At 37.5% G+C, this 19,489-nt stretch overlaps 1 protein-coding gene across 2 annotated transcripts in view; it reads right to left on the bottom strand.

Moving 5' to 3' along the window:
* Positions 1-19,489, bottom strand: part of aux (cyclin-G-associated kinase) — a 703,221-nt gene that overhangs the window by 468,235 nt on the left and 215,497 nt on the right. For both annotated transcript variants that reach the window (XM_090387776.1, XM_090387775.1), the window contains exon 6: positions 7,046-7,171. In XM_090387776.1, the coding sequence (XP_090243902.1) occupies positions 7,046-7,171 (126 nt within the window). The remainder of the gene's footprint in view (positions 1-7,045; positions 7,172-19,489) is intronic.

Below are 19,489 nucleotides of genomic sequence, written 5' to 3'. Positions count from 1 at the left end.
GGTATACAGGCAGATAACAGAAACCGATGGCTCAGTCTAACATGGAATTTTATTTTGTAGGGGTTTAGCCCTTGACAAAGTCTCTTGCAAAATGGGTTCCCATGTAAGGCTTATTATGTTATTTAACCTAATATTTTATATATTTTTCATGTAATTTTTCATGTATACTGGAGGTATGGTTGGCCAGTGGTTACATCGATTTTCAAACGATGGAGGTACTTACATTACACTATAACTTATATAATTTGGACATACCTAACGACCGATGTAATGTTCTATCGTTTGATGGCATTAATCGGTTAGTTCCATATGTAACACTTAATAATTTTATATATTTGTAACGCTTAATAATTTTTTTATATATATTTTACAATTTAACTCTGGAATATTTGGATTCTTTATATATATATATATATATATATATATATAGGTCTTGCCACTGAAATCCTTGGAAAATAGGTGGCAGAGCCTGCCAGACTACATAAATAATCTACTGGGTGCCTGGACTACCTCCTCGTGGAAAAGTGTGGGCAACGGTGGGTCCCAATAGGGGCCAAATGGCTAAGTGATCAGAGAAACAACAGAACATAACACTACACAACAAACCACTCTCCACACACTTTTTAAATTTCTGGCCTCCACAGAGTTCTGTGTCACTTACAAAGAATACAATGTGGAGATGGGGGAATCCCCAGTGCTGTCAGACAACTAACACACTTTACACTGACCTATGAAAATCAGTTACTATCTCAAAAGGTATTTATAGAATATACAAGAATAAGATATTTATAGATATTTATTCAAATCAGTCAAAATGATAACTGCAATTAATTCAGTAGACAGCTGGTAGTTCAGTTAGTTGGAATTTATTTGGTTAATACGCTATTCACTTAAACAAAGGAAATACACGAATTTTTGTTAATGCCACTGAGGAGACATTAAGGGTTCGGGGATTCTGTTAGCTTGGGAAGTTATGGATATCAGCATGCAATCGACTTAGGTAACTATCATCGGACAAAATTACAACTGTGTGCAACCATTAAATACCCTAAACACTGAAAAGGAAATTGTAATTAAAGCATAATCCACCAACAATCTAAGACCACATGGAAAAATTTTAAAAGCAAATTAAATGAATAAAGGCAAAATTTTGATCAAGCCAATATACACTGATGGAGTTGGACTATGAGATGTGAAGAGATATGAGATGCATTTCATTTCAGTGAATATTATATGTTTAGGATGGATAGAGAGGGATGGAAAAGTGGAGAAGAGATGCTTTTGATCTAAAACTGCCTGAAGATGAGGATGTTCCCCAAATCAGATCAATGCAAAGCAGATGTCAAGTCGAGGATGATTTGAAATGACTTGCAGTAAAGAGAAGATGATAGTGGACTATATTATAAGCCAAATGACTCTGAGGAATATGATAAAAATCTCTTCCACCAGATTAAATGGATTAGTAAGCATGATTGTCTCATTATGGGCAACTTCAACCTACTCTTACAAACAGGAATACATGAGCCAGAAATAAACTACTGTATATGGTAACAGTGCTTTTTTTGTACAAATCTAGATGATTGCTACTTATTCCAACATGTCAATGAGTATAAGGGGCTATAGTATCTTACAACTGGTTTTCACTAAGGAGCCTAAATGTTTCAAAACCTTAAATGGCAGGGAACCAATAGCAAATAATGACCACAATAAAATAAAGTGGGACTATCTAAAGTAAAGGCATGAGTTTTCATTTCAGAGAGGACTATATCGGAATGTTTTATTTTATTGGATTTGATTAATTGAAGAGATCAATGGTTAACCAATATGTAACAAAAACTGATTATAAACAGTTATCCCTCTGAATATACTAGGTTCAGAAGTGAGAAGCTCAAAAGATTCAGTATAAGTACTTGGTCCATTATGCTTTCTGATATTTATTAGCAAAGTGTATGAAAGTGTATTTATTAGTAAAGTGTATTATGAAAGTGTAACAAGATCTTCTGATACCAAAATATGCCAATGACATATTTTCTCTCTGAGGGTGCTAGCCACTTTCCTAACAGCAAATAGAATATGCACCTTCAAAATGATCTTTATTAAATTTTCAAACAGCTCAAAATGTAGTAGTTAAATGCTGGAAGCTGCAATTACCCACATTTAATTATTAATTTATCACTTATGCAATGAAAGACTTTCTAAGAAACAGAAGAAAATGATTTAGGAATAATTATACAATCTAACATGAAGGTCTCTCAGCAGTGTGTGTGTAAAGGTTGTCAAGATAGCCCATAGGGTTCCACCTATCATTTAGTGCAATGTAATGAACTATGACATTTCTCCACCACCCCTACAGAGGTGTTAAAACACACAATAGGTGTGGACCTGTTGGAAAGGGTAAAATAAAGGGTAAGAAGATCAGCTATTAAGAGAAAGAGTTATTCTTATAGAAGACAAAGAGATACTCTGACAGAATAAGGAAACAACTGCAGGTAACAGAGTGCAGTTTTCAAAGTTGCAATTAAGGAGTGACAAACTCATGCCAGCTGAAGAAGAAAAATATTTTGGAATAATTCTACAATCTCACATGAAGTTCTTTCAGCAGTGCAGAATTCAGGATCGCCAATAGGGTTCTATCTATCATTTATTGCAAAATAATGGGCTAGGACATCTCTGTATCACCTCTACGTAGGCATTAAAATAGACAACACACACGAACCTCTCGGAATCTAAAACATAGCCAATTTTATTTAGTTATTGGGATTGTTTGGGGAATAAATGCACTAATTGTCCTTTGCATGCTAATGAACTAATTAAAATTGTTGATGCAGAAAATGACTGATGTAGTAGTAATAATGGAGGCATGTGATGCAAGAAAGCAAGCATATGATTTTATGTAGAATCAGCCCAAGTGAAAAAAAAAAAAAAAAAAAAAACAATTTCTATGTCCATTCCCTCTAAAAGTTTGTCCTGTTCCTCCTTGAATTTATTTAAGCTATCAACTTCCACAATGACAAATGGAAGAGTTTTCCGGTAATTAACCACCGCTGGCTAAATGCAAATTTTTACACGTCTATTCTACAACTGTCTTTCCTCAATTTGAATTTATGACCCCCTCAGGTTCTGAGCAAAAGAAGTCCATCAGAATTCTGCGTGTTCAACACATTCAAGGTCCTGTACTACTTAATCAGATCACCTCACAGGTGCCTAGTCTCCAACTCCTGCAATTAACAGAACTTAAAACTTTCTTGGTATGAGGACCGCTTCATTCCCTCACCAATCTTGTTGCCCTTCTCTGTACACCCTCAAGCAACTCTACAAATTTCCTAAAATTAGGCCTCCAGACCTGTACACAGTACTCAAGGCATGGCCTGACCATTACCTTACACAAAAAGATCACCTCCTTTTACCAACTGGCAAAATTCCTGTACGGAGGTTTGATTCGGACTTTTGATAAGGAATTTGACAGTCCTTTAAAACTACGAAGTTCCGTGCCACCACCACCGGTTGTGTTCTATTTGTTTTCCCTGCTCATGGACTATCGCATGGCATCGCAATTTCTATTGAAGTAAAGCCCACTGCAAAACTACCATATCGATCTTGTCCCATTCCTGCTTGCAGACTTTCCACAAACCTTCAACGGTTCTGGGGCAGCGGTTTCTGAGAGATTTTTTCAAAAGTCCGAATGTGCAAAAATCCATGGGTGTGGCATCACATGATTTAACAGGTATATCTTCAAACAGGATCAAACAAATACTGTCACTGCTACCATTCTCTGCAAAAAAAGCAAGTGTGGAATGTGACTGTGGCTGGACACCTTATCCTTGTGCACCCAGTCCTTTTCAGCATCAGAACCGTATAATGTGGGTATTTCACGTTCAAACAAAGCCTGTAGAACTTCAGTCTGGTAATACATTGAGTTAATTTTCACATTTTTAGCAACTCTACGCAACTCAAATTTGCCGTTATAACAAAAACCAGCTACAACCATAAAACCTCGGCCAAAACTTTCCTTTCACTGACGCACCCATGTTGGAAAGGCCTTGTCACCCTGTGGATGGTAACAAATTGTCCGAATTTTGTTGCAATAGGAGAAGTACACCCACATTTCGTCCAATGTTGCTACGAATTTCCACTTTTCAGTTGGCAGATATTTTTCGTAGAGTTTTCGAGCATTGACCCACCGCTCTGCAATGTGCCTTGCTCATAGGTGGTTTACGAGGGCTTTGTGCTTCTTCTCCAGTTGCAAAATTTTCATTGATTATGCGACAAAAGGTTGACTGGGATGTTCCCACACGTGACACTATAGCTCTTTGGGTTTTTGAATTTTCACCGACAATGAGCAACTGCACTTTTCATACTACGTCCCTCGTTCGACTTGGAGCAGGTTGCAGTTTCTTCGGTGTCTTCCGCCCACTTGCAGCAGCTTCGTGGAATTTTCCTTTCCATTCAAAACATTATGGATACCGAACTTTGATACACTAAAATTTTTCGACTTGCACCTATCAAAAATTTTCGCATAACTGTACCCTTCTTCGGAAAGTGCGGTTATGTAACCTTCCAACCATGGGTCAAATTTCCAAGGCATGTCAACATTAAAACAACTTCTACAACTGATACACCTGTTCATAAGGTTTGGGACTGCACCTGTGGGGAAAAAAATTACATTGCTGCTGTACGTCACAAGCAGGATTAATGTTAAAATCATTATCAAAAGGCTGAATCAACACTCCGTATATCATTAACAATACATCATGACCTGCTCTGGCAGCCTCTCTGTATTGCTCAGAAAACTTTATATCTGACTGCACAATTCTTCAGTTTCATTATCTGCCTACACCAAAGCTCGCAACAATTGTAAAGCAGTTATTAATCAGTCCAAACTAGATTTTCAACAGGCTAAGAGTAGAAAACTTGCTTCTTGCCCTAATGGTAGCCGAGCATTCTGGTTTCTTGGCAAAGCTATTGGCCACAACTTTCGCCCATCACTGCTCCCACCTCTGTAAAAACCAGATGGTTCTGTTGTCACTTCAGCCAAGGATGAAGTTGACCTGCTAGCATCCCATTTTTCTTCCAACTCATGTATTAATGAACTTGGTAAAACACCTCCCACCATTCCCACCACATTCCATTCAATACTTCCTGTGGTCTTCCATCAAAAGGATGTCAGAAGGATTTTGACAAATCTTGATGTTAAGAAAGCTCCAAGTCCTGATGGTATTTCTCCACTTGTTCTCAAAATCTGTGCTTCTGAACTTACTCCTATTCTTTGCCGCCTTTTTTCACTTTCTTATTCCAAAGGTGTTTTTCCATCTGTTTGGAAATTTGCTCATATCCAGCCAGTTCTTAAAAAGGGTGACAAATCCCTCCCATCCAATTATCATTCCACTGCAATCACTTCACACTTTCTAAAGTAATGGAGAAATCAATCAACTGCCAACTCTTAAACTACCTAGAAACCATCCATCTGATCAACAATCACCAGTATGGATCCCATCAGTGCAATTCCACTGGTGATATTCTGGCTTATGTTACCCATTTATGGACAAATTCAATGGAAAAGTTTGGAGAAACACAAGCAGTTGCTCTTGACATCTCAAAGGCTTTCGATCATGTTTAGCATAAAGGTCTTCTAAACAAGCTTCCATCTTATGGTTTGCCAACTGTTTTTTGTGATTGGTTATCCAGTTTTCTCTCTGACCAACACTCCTATTTCTAGGCAAGAGGGTATATCTCTTTTGGGATTACCCTGATTTCTAATCTATCTTGGCACAAGCACATTACAAATATTGCATCCTCTGCATCTAAAAAACTTGGTTTTCTCTTTCGCTCTCAGCGTCACTTTTCTTCCAAACAGCTGTTCACTCTGTACAAATCGTAAATCTGCCCTACCATGGAATATTGTTCCCACATCCAGGACAGTGCTCCCCAAAACCTCGCTCAGGCTTCTAGATTCCATTCAGAAGAGGGCAGTTAGGTTAATTAATGACTCATCTCGGCAAGTCTCTCCACTTGCTGTCTCATAGACATACTGTTTCTGCTGCATGCCTTTTCTACAGATGCTTCCATGGGCACTGTTCTGAACTGTCTTCTATAATTCACTCTTTCTCTTTCAAAACAGTCCGAACGCGCGCTGTTCGGACTGTTTTCTACAGTCCGAACAGCGCGGAAAGCACCTGTTCGGACTGTTTTCTACAGTCCGAACAGGTGCTTTCCTGAAAATTACTCTTCAGAAGTTAAAGTCTAATATCAAGAAATATCTTCTTTCGTCTTCTCAACCTCCAACCCAAGCATGGTACTAAGTATAGGTCCTAATACCTCTCATGTTTGGGGTTTTGATAAAAAAAAAAAAAATTACTCCCAGAACTTTTTCATTTTCTACCACTCTAAGTGTAGTAGCACACAGTTGGTACGTTTCTCTGGAGTTACTTCTACCCATATGAAGTATTTTGCATTTGTAAATGTTAAACTTCAGTTGCCACTTCTCAGCACATCTGCCCAAATTTTCTAGATCCTGTTGCAGTAGCACACTGCCATTAACAACCCTGCCAACCTTTGTATCATCTGCAAACTTCGATATTAAGCCTAATATACCTTCATCAAAATCACTGATAAATATACAACACAACAGTGGGCCCAACACCGAACCTTGGTGGGGGGGGGAATCCACTAATAACATTAGTCCACAAAGAGCAGCATCCATTGACGCTGAACCAAAGAACCAAAAGAATTTAAGAAACTAAAAACAGAGTATATCTTTTGTGATGATACTCATGTATTTCAGTTAAAATGGATTTTCCTAATGTGGACCAACTAAGAAAACTCTCTTTTTTTGATATTTCTGCCAAAAACTGAACTACCATCTAACTATGAAATTGGAGAATCTACGAATAAATACCTAGATGAAAATAAATTTAAATTCATTCAGCTGAAGGAATGCTGAATGAATTTAAATCATTTAAATTAGCTGAATGTTCCTCAATCAGCCTAGTTTACTTCTACCACTCTGTCTATTCTAATAATACTAATATTACAATTAGAAACAAACCTCATCTTCTATAAGGCTCCTCTGTATGGCTGTCCAAGAGGTATCAGGCTTATAAGTTTTTGTTGTGGCACTACCAAAATCACATAACTTAATAGTACCCTGGGCACTTAAAAGTAAATTTTCAATCTAAAATATAAAGGGAAAAAAAATTAAATAATCAAAGACAGAAATGTATCAAAGTGTCTAATACAGTTTTATACCAAAATACTCAATTTTGTAGCCCATTGCAAATTAAAGAAAATTAAAACATACCAGAGAAAGGTTTGATTACAAATGTTCACATACATATAAAGCATTAAACTAGATGGAATAAGTGCCTAATACAAAGGTTTTCAACCTTTTTTTTTTTTAATAATGGCACCCTTAAGTAATTTATTTTATGGCACCCCTACTCAATTTTCTGCTTGTTAGAACAGATTCTCTCTTTTTATATATTTATTTAATATTAAAAAAAATATGTTATGTGATAGTTAATATAATAATAATATAAGCAAAATTATAATTGATAATACAAATGATATATACTTATATAGTAATTTTATTCTTTATATAGAGGTACTAAATAAACATCAATTACAGAACACCACAAAAAAAAAAAAAAAAAAAAAAGCAGCGTGTGTACCCTGTACGCACGAAAGATGTTTTATCTCATCTTCCTTCATGGATTAGGTGATCCGCCTGTTCCGATCTCGAAGAGGTCTGCCCATCTTTTCTTTGGTCTTCCTCTGTCTCGTTTTCCTTTTGCTCTATATGTATAAGCTAATTTAGGGAATTATTATCTTCTATTCTTTCTCCATGTTCTTTCCATCTTTGTCTATATTCTATAATTTTGCCATTAATTGAGCAAATCTTTAATTCCTTTCTAATATTTACGTTTGGTATTTTATCTAATTTTGTACATCCTTTTAACATATCTTAAAAATTTGATTTCTGCAGCTTGTATTCTATTAATGTCTCTTTGTTTTGGTATCCATAAAGAAGTGTTGATATTGCCATTACTTTGTAAAATTTCAATTGTGTTTCTTTCTTTGTTTTCTTAGCCAGAGTTCTTTTTATTGTTCCACATATATTTTGAAATTTCACTAATTTCTGATTCATATCTTCTTCGACATCATATGTTATATCACATCCTAGATATTTAAAATATTTTACTTGTTCTAATATTTTATTGTCTATAACAATTTTTTTCTCACTGCATTTTTCTCTTTAAAAGCCATTGTTCTAGTTTTCATCATTGATATTTTAACTTTATATTCTTCTGTTATTTGGTTTAATTTAAATACTGCTCTTTGTAAATTATCTTCACCATCTTGAATAATTACTTGATCATCTGCAAATAAAAGATCATCTACAAATCCTATTCTTTGTATTTAAATATATACCTGTATTAATTTCTTCTTTCCATTCACATATCATATCCTCGATATATATGTTAAACAGTGTTGGTGACAAGCTACGTCCCTGTCTAACTTCTTGATTTATTATACTTTCTTCTGTTAATTTATTAACTGTATCTATTACTATTTTTGTTCCTTGATATAAACTCTATTATTTTTGTAAGATGCTTTGGGTATCGTTTATTACTCAATATGCCCCATAGTTTTCGTCTGTTTACTCGATCAAATGCTTTTCCATAATCTATAAATACTAAATGCGTTTCTAAATTAAACTCTTTTCATTTTTCTATTATTTGCTTTAATATAAATATATTATCTGTACATGATCTTCCTTTTCTGAATCATGCCTGTTCTTCTATTAACATTTCATCAGGGATCATTTTAATTTTGATTATGTTTTATTTTATGTGAAAATATCTCTGGCGGCACTAGAGAAAAACCGTTTAAATTTTTGAACAGTCTGATCGAAACTTACTTATTTCCACACTACTTAGAACGTTGATGTTAATCAAAATCTCAAGAAGCAGATTTTATTAAAGTTTGCATTTTATTCTTGCATAATATTACTAACCAGTGCTTACTCTACTGAATCAACATTAGTGACTGAGTTGCCATCATTTAGGAAGTGACGTCATTTTCATATCTTAGTATGAACTTACTCCTCTGAATCAACTACTTACTCTACTGAATCAGTGTTAGTGACTGAGTTAGCATCGTTAGCACCATTTAGGAAGTGATGTCATTTGCATCATTTAAAATCTAACAGCCACATAATAGGAATTGACGTCAAATGTGTCATTTCTGTAAAAAAAAATTCTGTTAACAATCAATTGCGTCATTTCCGTTACCGGAAGAAAATTTCATTACCTATGGATTTTACTCTAGTGCCGCCATAGATATTTTCACATCAAATATGTACCATACAATGGAAGAAATTTAAACACTTATTTTATGTAACTTTTCAATGACACATTTGTGCCTGGCATAATTCACAGATCAAAAAGATCTGCGAATCATGCCAGAATACAGGAGATACATACGCTCATTTCTTCCTCAATCGTTTGTAGTCTTTTCCACTTGTTAGTTTTTATAGCAGCAAACACAGAAAATCCTAACTCATATAGGTAAGATAAGATTGTACCTTTTTATAATGAAATAAAAAGATAAATAAATAAGATTTCAAAATATAAGAGCGATGGAGCCCAATTCTTCCTACTTTAAGTAATATTGTTTAAATATAAGATAGGTTATCATACCTTTTTGTAGGAAATTTCTTCACCCGACACTCACATCACATTGATCCGGTTAATATATAATAGAGAAGATTTAAGTTTGAAACGCGATAATATCCATACTTAAAAGATTGTTATTATATACGGTTTTTATAAAACTAATCTTGTCTTCAATTCCCAATGTCTACTTACTGCCATCAAGGAAGAGCAAAGCGTAGCCGATGAACATCAATCTATCCCAAACTAAATCCATCAGGAGTGATAGACTAGAAACCGAAGATAATTTTATTATTATTATTAGCTATATGGTGCAAGGAAGCTTATGCTGCACCAGCCAAAAAAAAAATTGAGTTACCCACAGTGAGAGAGAGAAAGAGGGGGTCAGAAATTGTTGTTAGGAGCATTAGCAACTATGGCTATATTGCTCAGGGGATATGCAGTGGTCATTCCCTGACCTTTCCGCTGTGTTATTGTTGTTATTTAGTTTTTAGGAGCATTAGCAACTAAGGCCATATTGCTCTGGGAATATGCTGTGGTCATTTCCTGACCTTTCCGCATCCTCCGTATTTGGTGGTGACGGGCTCGAACCCTGGTCTAATCAAGAAGCATATGCTACGCACTGCTGCTCCTTCCCACCTGGCTACGGAGGCGCTGACCTTTCCGCATCCTCCGTATTTGGTGGCCACGGGCTCGAACCCCGGTCTAATCAAAAAGCGTGTGCTACACACTGCTGCTCCTGCCCACCTGGCTACGGAGGCACTGAGAGGGTCAGAAGCAGAAAGTAATCACCAAGAAAGAGAAGAATGATTATATCCAGCTCAGGACCCTGAGTGTGCCAAGCCCATACTCACCAGATGTGAGCCCCTTAATATAGTTTGACAAATGTCAAACTATATTAAAAACTATATTAAAAACTATATTAAAATATTTAAGATTAGACTTTTTTATTAGCAGAGGCATATGATGCAAGAAAGTAAACTTATGCAGCATCAGCCAAAAAAAAAACACGCTCCCATTTCACCCCTCCGTTCATTCCAAGTACCTGTCCAGCTCATCCTTACATTTATTTAGGCTATCAACTTCCACAACAAAGGATGGAAGTCTATTCCACCAACCAACCACCCGCTGGCTAAAAGTAAACTTCCTCACATCTATCCTACATCTGTCTTTCCTCAATTTGAATTTATGCCCTCTCAAATGAGTATTCTGAGCAAGAGGAAGAATTCCATCAGCATTGAGCATGCTCAAACCATTCAAGGCTTTATACACCTCAATCAGATCACCTCCCAGGTGTCTAGTCTCCAGCCACTGTAATTTGCAAAATTTAAGCCTTTCTTCATAAGAGCAACCCTTTGTTCCATTCACTAATCTTGTTGCCCTTCTCTGTACTTGTTCCAACAGCTCTACATCCTTCTTAAAATGAGGCCTCCAGACCTGTATACAGTACTCAAGGTGTGGCCTGACCATTGCCTTATATAAGGGGATAATCACCTCCTTATCCCTGCTAGAAAAATTCCTGTATATCATTGACAAAACACTATGAGCTACTCTTGCAGACCGTCTGCACTGCTCAGAAAACTTCATATCTGCCTGCACAATTACCCCCAGGTCCTTTTTGTTCTCTACCACTGAGTTGATACGTCACTCTGAGGTTGCTGCTTCCCATATGTAGTACTTTACATTTGTCAATGTTAAACTTCATTTGCCACCTCTCGGCCCATCTGCTCATACATACTAGACTTCTTTATTCGGACTCATGGACCTTTACGTGCATGTGTGTGTATAGAGCAATTCACACTGGGTAACAAAAATAATCTTGTTGTGGTGCATTAATGTTAAATTATCAGAAAGTGGATATTGTTAAATTTGTCACTTTACTTCTTGTGAGCATTGGTCATAACCGAAATAACCCTGTCACGTATAAAGACATCTAGTCTAAAATATTTTAATATAGTTTGACAACTATCTTCAGTTTCTAGTCTATCATTGCTGATGGGTTTAGTTTGGGGTAGATTGATGTGCATTGGCTATGCTTTGCTCTTTCTTGGTGGCAGTAAGTAGACAAGATTAGTTTTATAAAAACCGTATAAATTAACAATCTTTTAATATGGATATTATCGCATTTCAAACTTAGATCTTTTATATTATATATTAACCGGATCAATTTGATGTGAGTGTCGGCTGAAGAAATTTCCTACAAAAAGGTATGATAAGCAATCTTATATTTAAACAAAAATAGATAAATAAAAAAATAAATAAATAAGTTTAAGTAACTTGAACCCAAATTACGTGGCACCCTAGTTGAAAACCACTGGCCTAATATCAGTCAAAACTGGACCAGCCTCTATCAATATGACTAATGCAGGCTTGACCAGTTTCAGCTGACTGATCTTACATACCATGCATGTAAGTAAGAGTATTTGCAATATAGTGCAAGGAAGCCACCGGCTTTTGCTGTGCTGACAAAAAAAAAAAAAAAAAGAGTCAGAAAATAAAAAAACAAGTGGACAAGAAAATACAAATTATGTGCTACCCTCCTCGTATAGGTAATTATCCAAATGATCTTTAAATTTCTTTGAACTATCAGCCACAACTACCTGCAAGGCAACCTTTTCCAGCAATCAACGACTCGTTGGCTAAAAGAAAACTTCCTACAATTTAGTCTAAACCTCTTTCCATTGTAATTATATTTGTGGCCCCTAGTTCTGGGATTATTTATAAAAGTGAAAATTTCCCTTTCACTCATTTTATTAACTCATTTCATAACCTTATAAACCTCAATCAGGTGACCTCTGAGGTGTCTGGTTGCCAAGTTCTGCAGACCACATAGTCGGAGTCTTTCCTCATACAGCCGCCTTTTGCCAGTCTCACCATGCAAGTTGCCTGCCTTTCGATCCTTTCGACAAGCTCGATGTCATTTTTCAGATTAGGTTTGATTTTGATTTGATTTAGTTTTTAATGGCACATTGGCAGCTAAGGCCATTTCAGATGAGGTCTCCATACCAAAACACAGTGTTCCAGATGTGGTCTTACAATTGCCTTATACAGTGGGATTATGACCTCCCTATGTCAGGATAATGTTCGACTAATCATCGATAAGACACTATGGGCTTTCCTGGCCACCTGTTTATACTGCTAAGAAAACACTCGTACCTGTCCGTATCGTAAATCCCAAATACCTTTCTTCCTCTACTGTTTTTAACTCAACCACACCAAGTGTATAATTAATTTTGGGGGTTGCTAATCCCGAAGTGTAACACTTTGCATTTTGCTGCATAAAAACACAGCTGGCACTTCTCTGATCACTTTTGAAGTCTGTTCAAGTCATCCTGAAGGAACCCTGTTTGGAACTGATCATTAGCAGCTCTACCAATCCTTATATCTTCTACAAATTTTGACATCATGCCTTCTAACCCTTTGATGATGCTTATAAAAATCAGAAACAACAGTGGTGCAAGGACTGATCTTTGGGTGGCCCCACTCTCGACATTACACCAATCTGAAGAATATCCATTAATCACAACCCTCTGCCTTATGCCCTGCAGCCACCCTGCAATTCATCTTAGAATATTTCCAATAATCCCAACATGTTCCAGCTTACACAATAACCTCCAATCAGGAATTGAATCAAATGCTTTGCTAAAAATCCAAATAAATTATGCCTACATCCAGCTCATGAGTAACTGTGTCAAAATAGCTTACTAAGTTAGTTAAACATGATTTTGCCTAAACAAACCACGTTGTGTGTTATTCAAAATGCCCTATCTATCTAAATGTCTCTGGATTGCACCCTTAATCATTGCCTCTAAGAGTTTCCGTACCACTGAAGTCAAGCTAACTGGTCTGTTTGTTTGTTTATGGGTTTTATGGCACATCAGCGTCACAGGCTATAATGCACCAAGTCAAAAAGGAATAAAATAGTATAAGCCAAGTAAAACAGCATAATTACTTAATATATTATTATAAAAGCATATATGATATAAAACAGGTATAAAGCATTCCAGGCATTATCAGGGCTGCCTTACACTTCTCGGGACCCGAGGCGCTAAGCTCTTTGGGGGGGGGCTTAACAGTCCAAAAAAAAAAACTTGTATATATAAATAATATCAAAAATTGTGTTACAAAAATATTATGAAAACATCGACATCTTGTCTGTTGGCAGTAAATAATAGCAGTAAATATATTTTTAACTCCTTTGCTTTTGTGCATTCTTCATTCCACCAATAGTTAAGGTGCCATCAGGACTGGGGATTCGACAATGGAATTGAAGTTAGCTGCAGATAGTAGGTGTGAAGTGATATAATCTGTGGCTTCATTTATCGACTGTGTTCATATAAATTTCTCATCCAGAGCGATAGCTGATTGAAATTTGACCCAGTTGGCTCGAGAGAACTTCCATTTCTTGCAGGATTTGGCTAATGGTGGTTATGCAGTGAGCAAATCACAAATAATCAGAAAATGATCACTGCCCATGGCAGGCCATTCCATGATTGGAAACAGAATCGGAGAGCATATCGAGAGATCGATTGCAGAAGTTTGTCCAGTTGGTAACTGTATGTGAGTAGGTGCACCGGTATTAAGAATGGTAAGGTTTTGCTTATCTATTAAGGTTTCAATCAGTCTGCCATACCTATCCAATTTAGTAGATCCCCATAAGGGGTGGTGGCCATTGAAATCAACCAAGAGACAGACAGGGGAAGGTAGCTGTATTAGCAGGTTTTCAAGATCTTGGTAAGAGAAGGTATGACTTGGTGGGAGATAAACTGATACTAACGTTAATTCAATTTGGGTTATCAAACGTACAGCAACAACTTCAACTTCAGTTTTCAAAACAATTTGCTTGGTTCGAATCTTTGAGCTGCCCAAGATGGCCACACCTCCACGGGCGAAAGTTTAAGTATTACGATCATGTTGACAGATATAATAGTTCTTTATGTTGGCAGAAATTTGAGAAGTTAGATAGGTTTCCTGTATACAGAAACCAACTGGAGAGTTGGTTTTTGTATACAGGTGGTTAATTAAGCCTTGAATATTGTTAAAGTTGCTACGAAATCCTCTACAATTCCATTGAAGAATATAAGGCACTATTGGTGTTTACTAAAAGAAGCTGTATCTGACTGTTTTTTTGATGCGACTGGTTTATGGCGTTCAGGTTTTGGTTTGTCTTTTTTGGAGAAGAATGGCTGACTGATGTCCATATCTCCTTCCACATATATTTCTAAGACTGGGTCTTCCTGTCTGAATGAGTCAATTGTATCCATAGATGTGTCCTGAATATTCATTTTTATGTTTAAACCTCGATTATTTGATGCAGCAGCATTCGTTGGAGGAGGAGATTTCGCTGGTATTGTAAGAGCTTCCCTGGTTCAATTGTTTGGGGATATAGGGCTATTTCTGAGAGAGAACAGTTTGTGCACCAGTCAGAGATTGAGGTGTTTGAAGGGACTGTAACATCAGTTTGTGTGGCTAGTGATTGATATTTTTGTGCAACACTGGAACATATAAGTTTAGTATTTGGAATATTTATGTTTATATGTACTGGGAGCAATTAATTTCCTCACTTCTTGAAAGCTTACTTTATTTTCAATTTTATACTTCACGATTTTCTTTTCAGTTTTCTACCTGTCGCATGTCCTAGAATAAGCAGGATGGTTGCCTTTAAAGTTAGGGCAGATCATTTCTGTTGATGAACAATCATTTTGAGTGTGATCGGAAGACCAACAGTTGGGACAAACTATATTTTCTCTACATGCCGTTTGAGAGTGGCCATACTTTTGGCATTTATAACATTTCAAGGGATTAGGAATGTATGGTCAAATGTGGCAAAGAAGATAACCTGCTGTTATGGATGAAGGTAGGTTTGGTGTATTAAAATTGAGTATAATATTCCTTGTAGATGTGAGTGTATTGTCCTTTTTAATCATGATTCTTTTCACTGCAATTACATTTTGCTCCTGAAGCTCTTAACTTATCTCCTCTGGGACATTCAATAGATCACAGCTAGATATAACACCCTTAGATGTGTTTAGGGTTCATGGGGAAAAATTTTTACTGGAATTCCAGTAAAATTTGTAATTTTCAGTAGATGGTCTGAATGTTTTCGGCTGTTTGTTACTACTAGTAGGTCCCTGATTGCAGTCTCTTGATTGTCTTAGGAGATCATACTAGACTTTCCAGGTGTTTCTGGATAAGAAACAGAGACAGTTTAGTCAGAGGCTGATCTGTAAGAGAGTGCATTATGAGAAAGGCAGTAAAATCTGTCGCCGAGTAGTTCGTTTTAAACCTCTTGGGTTTAAAATGAGTGATGTGTCGTGTTCAGTTTCTATGTCTGGCCGAGAGCTTGTCGGCTCTAGAGGAGGAAACACTATGTTCCATAATTGCTCCTTTTGGCCCTTGGCAGCTGAACTGTTCTGCCAAGGTTCCAGCCCCACCACGAGAAAGCAGGAGCGGTGCCGGTGTGACCAATCATAAAGTAGTAATTGTTAGTAATAGAAATATGAAATTTTTTTTTTTTTTTTTTTTATGTAAACCCCAAACACAAGAGGTATTAGAACCTATAGTACTTAGTACCGTGCTTGGGTTGGAAGTTGAGAAGACGAAAGAAGATATTTGTTGACATTGGACTTGAACTTCTGTAGATTGTAATTTTCAGGAAATACGTATGAAGGTAGATTGTTCCAGAAAACGGCAGTTGAATGAATAAATTAGGAAGATGAAAAGTTGGTTCTGTGGGTTTGAATGGGTTTGAAGTTGGACAGTAAATGGATGTTGGATGGTGGCGGCAAGTGTTCGGACTGTTTTGAAAGAGACAGCGGAAATTATAGAAGCCAATTCAGAAGAACAGTGCCCATGGAAGTATCTGTAGAAGAGGCATGCAGCAGAAACAGTACGTCTATGAGAAAGCGAGTGGAGAGACTCTGTTAGAGATGAATCATTAATTAACCTAACTGCCCTCTTCTGAATGGAATCAAGAAGCCTGAGAGAGGTTTTGGGGGCACCACCCCCAGATGTGGGAACAATATTCCATGGCAGGGCAGATTTGTGATTTATACAGAGTGAGCAGCTGTTTGGAAGAAAAGTAAGGCCAAGAGCAAAAGAGAAAACCAAGATTTTTAGAAGCAGAGGAAGCAATATTTGTAATGTGCTTGTGCCAAGAGAGATTAGAAGTCAGGGTAATCCCCAAAAGAGATATATCATTTTGCCTAGAAATCGGAGTGTCACTAAAGATAAGCATAGGAGCAGAAGAATCCTTTTTGTGAGATATAATACAAGACTGAGTTTTAGAAGGGTTGAAATCAACTAAGTTGTCTTTACCCCACTGGAGAATTACCTGAAGATCGGCATTTAAGGAATTGGTAGAAGATTTTAGAGAAGTTGAAGCTGATTGAGCAGGACAAGGTTTCTCAAAATGGAAAGTGGAATGCAATGTGCTATCATCGGCAAAACTATGGATAGGATTTCCAGTCAATGGAAGAAGGTCATTAATACACAAGAGGAAAAGAGTGGGGGAAAGAACTGAACCTTGGGGGACACCGGCATTAGTGGAGAAGTTAGAAGACAGAGAGCCATCTACCATCGCCCTCAGTGAGCGATCAGAGAGAAAACTGGATAACCAATTACTAAAAACAGTTGGCAAACCATAAGATGGAAGCTTGTTTAGACCTTTATGCCAAACATGATCAAAAGCCTTTGAGATGTCAAGAGCAACTACTTGTGTTTCACCGAATTTTTGCATTGAATTAGTCGATAAATGGGTAACATAAGCCAGAATATCACCAGTGCATCAACACTAATGAAATCTATACTGGCGATCGTTGATCAGATGGAAGGTTTCTAGGTAGTTTAAGAGTTGGCGGTTAATTGATTTCGCCATTAATTTAGAAAGAGTAGAAGTAATTGCAATGGGGCCGACCGGGCTAGCCGAGTGGGTAAAGTACCTGCCTGGCAACCCAAAGGTCGCGGGTTCGATTCCCGCCTCGGGCTTGGATCAAAGTACTGCAAAAACCTTGGGAGGTGCAATATGGCCACAGAAGCCGATGTGCCAACAACTACCAAATCAAAAAAAAAAAAAAAAAAAAAAAAATTGCAATGGGACGATAACTGCATGGGAGGGACTTGTCACCCTTTTTAGGAACTGGCTGAATATGAGCAAATTTCCAAGCAGAAGGAAAAGCACCTTTGGAATAAGAAAGTGAAAAAAGGCGGCAAAGAATAGGAGTAAGTTCAGGAGCACAGATTTTGAGAAAAAGTGGAGCAACCCCAGGGGCTCACATCTGGTGAGTATGGGCTTGGCACACCCAGGGTCCTGAGCTGGATATCATCATTCTTCTCTTTCTTGGTGATTCCCTTCTACTTCTCTCTCTCTCTCTCGGGGTGGTTCAGAAATTTTTTTTTTGGCTGGTGCAGCATAAGCCTCAGGCTTCCTTGCACCATATGGCTAATAATAATAATAATAATAATAATAAAATACCTGGAGCTTTCTTAGCATCAAGATTCGTCAAAATCCTTCTGACATCCTTTTGATGGAAGACCACAGGAGCTACTGAATGGAGTGCATTGGGAATGGTGGGAGGTGATTTATCAAGATCATTAATAAATGAGTTGGAAGAAAAATGGGGTGCTAGCAGCTTTATCCTTGGCTGAAGTGACAACAGAACCATCTGGTATTGACAGAGGTGGGGGCAGAGATAGGCAAAAGTTGCGGCCAATAGTTTTGGCAAGACATCAAAATGCTCGGTTATCATTAGGGCAAGCAAGCTTTCTACTTTTAGTCCGTTGAAAATTTGTTTGGACTGACTAATAACTGCTTTACAATTGTTGCAAGCTTTGGTGTAGGGGGTGCCTCCGTAGCCAGGTGGGCAGGAGCAGCAGTGCGTAGCACATGCTTCTTGATTAGACCGGGGTTCGAGCAGGTTCGACCAGAGTAAGTTCAGGAGCACAGGTTTTGAGAAAAAGTGGAGAAATACTATCAGGACCTCGAGCTTTCTTAGCATCAAGATTCGTCAAAATCCTTCTGATATCCTTTTGACGGAAGACCACAGGAGGCATTGAATGGAGCGTGTTGGGAATGGTGGGAGGTGTTTTACCAAGATCATTAATACATGAGCTGGAAGAAAAATAGGATGCTAGCAGGTCAGCTTTATCTTTGGCTGAAGTGACAACAGACACATCTGGTTTGGACAGAGGTGGGAGCAGAGATGGGCAAAAGTTGCGGCCAATAGCTTTGGCAAGAGACCAGAATGCTCAACTACCATTACGGCAAGAACTGATTAATAACTTCAAACTGATTAATAACTGCTTTACAGTTGTTGCAAGCTTTGGTGTAGGCAGAAAATGAAACTGAAGAATTAGAAACAAGCCAATTACGATATTAGCATTGGCATTAGTAGAGGCATTTGATGCGAGAAAGCAAGCTTATGCAGCATCAGCCAAAAAAAAAATTAAATAAATAAATAAATAACCACTTCCACTTCACCCCTCTGTTCGTTCGAAATACCTGTCCAGCTGAGCCTTAAACTTATTTAGGCTATCAACCTCCACGACAAGGGATGGAAGTCTATTCCACCAACCAACTACCCGCTGGCTAAAGACAAATTTCCTCACGTCTATCCTACATCAATCTTTTCTCAATTTGAATTTATGCCCTCTCAGGTGATTATTCTGAGCAAGAGGAATCCCATCAGCATTGAGCATGCTCAAACCATTCAAGGCTTTATACACCTCTATCAGATCACCTCGCCGGTGCCTAGTCTCCGGACACTGTAATTTGCAAAACTTAAGCCTTTCTTCGTAAGAGCACCCCTTTGTTCCATTCA

Source organism: Mastigoproctus giganteus, chromosome 13 (assembly GCF_048544385.1).
Source record: "Mastigoproctus giganteus isolate SK-2022 chromosome 13, ASM4854438v1, whole genome shotgun sequence".
Classification (NCBI taxonomy): Eukaryota; Metazoa; Arthropoda; class Arachnida; order Uropygi; family Thelyphonidae; genus Mastigoproctus; species Mastigoproctus giganteus.
Note: the sequence above shows the minus strand (reverse complement) of the source record. Positions and strands in the feature narration are given on the sequence as shown.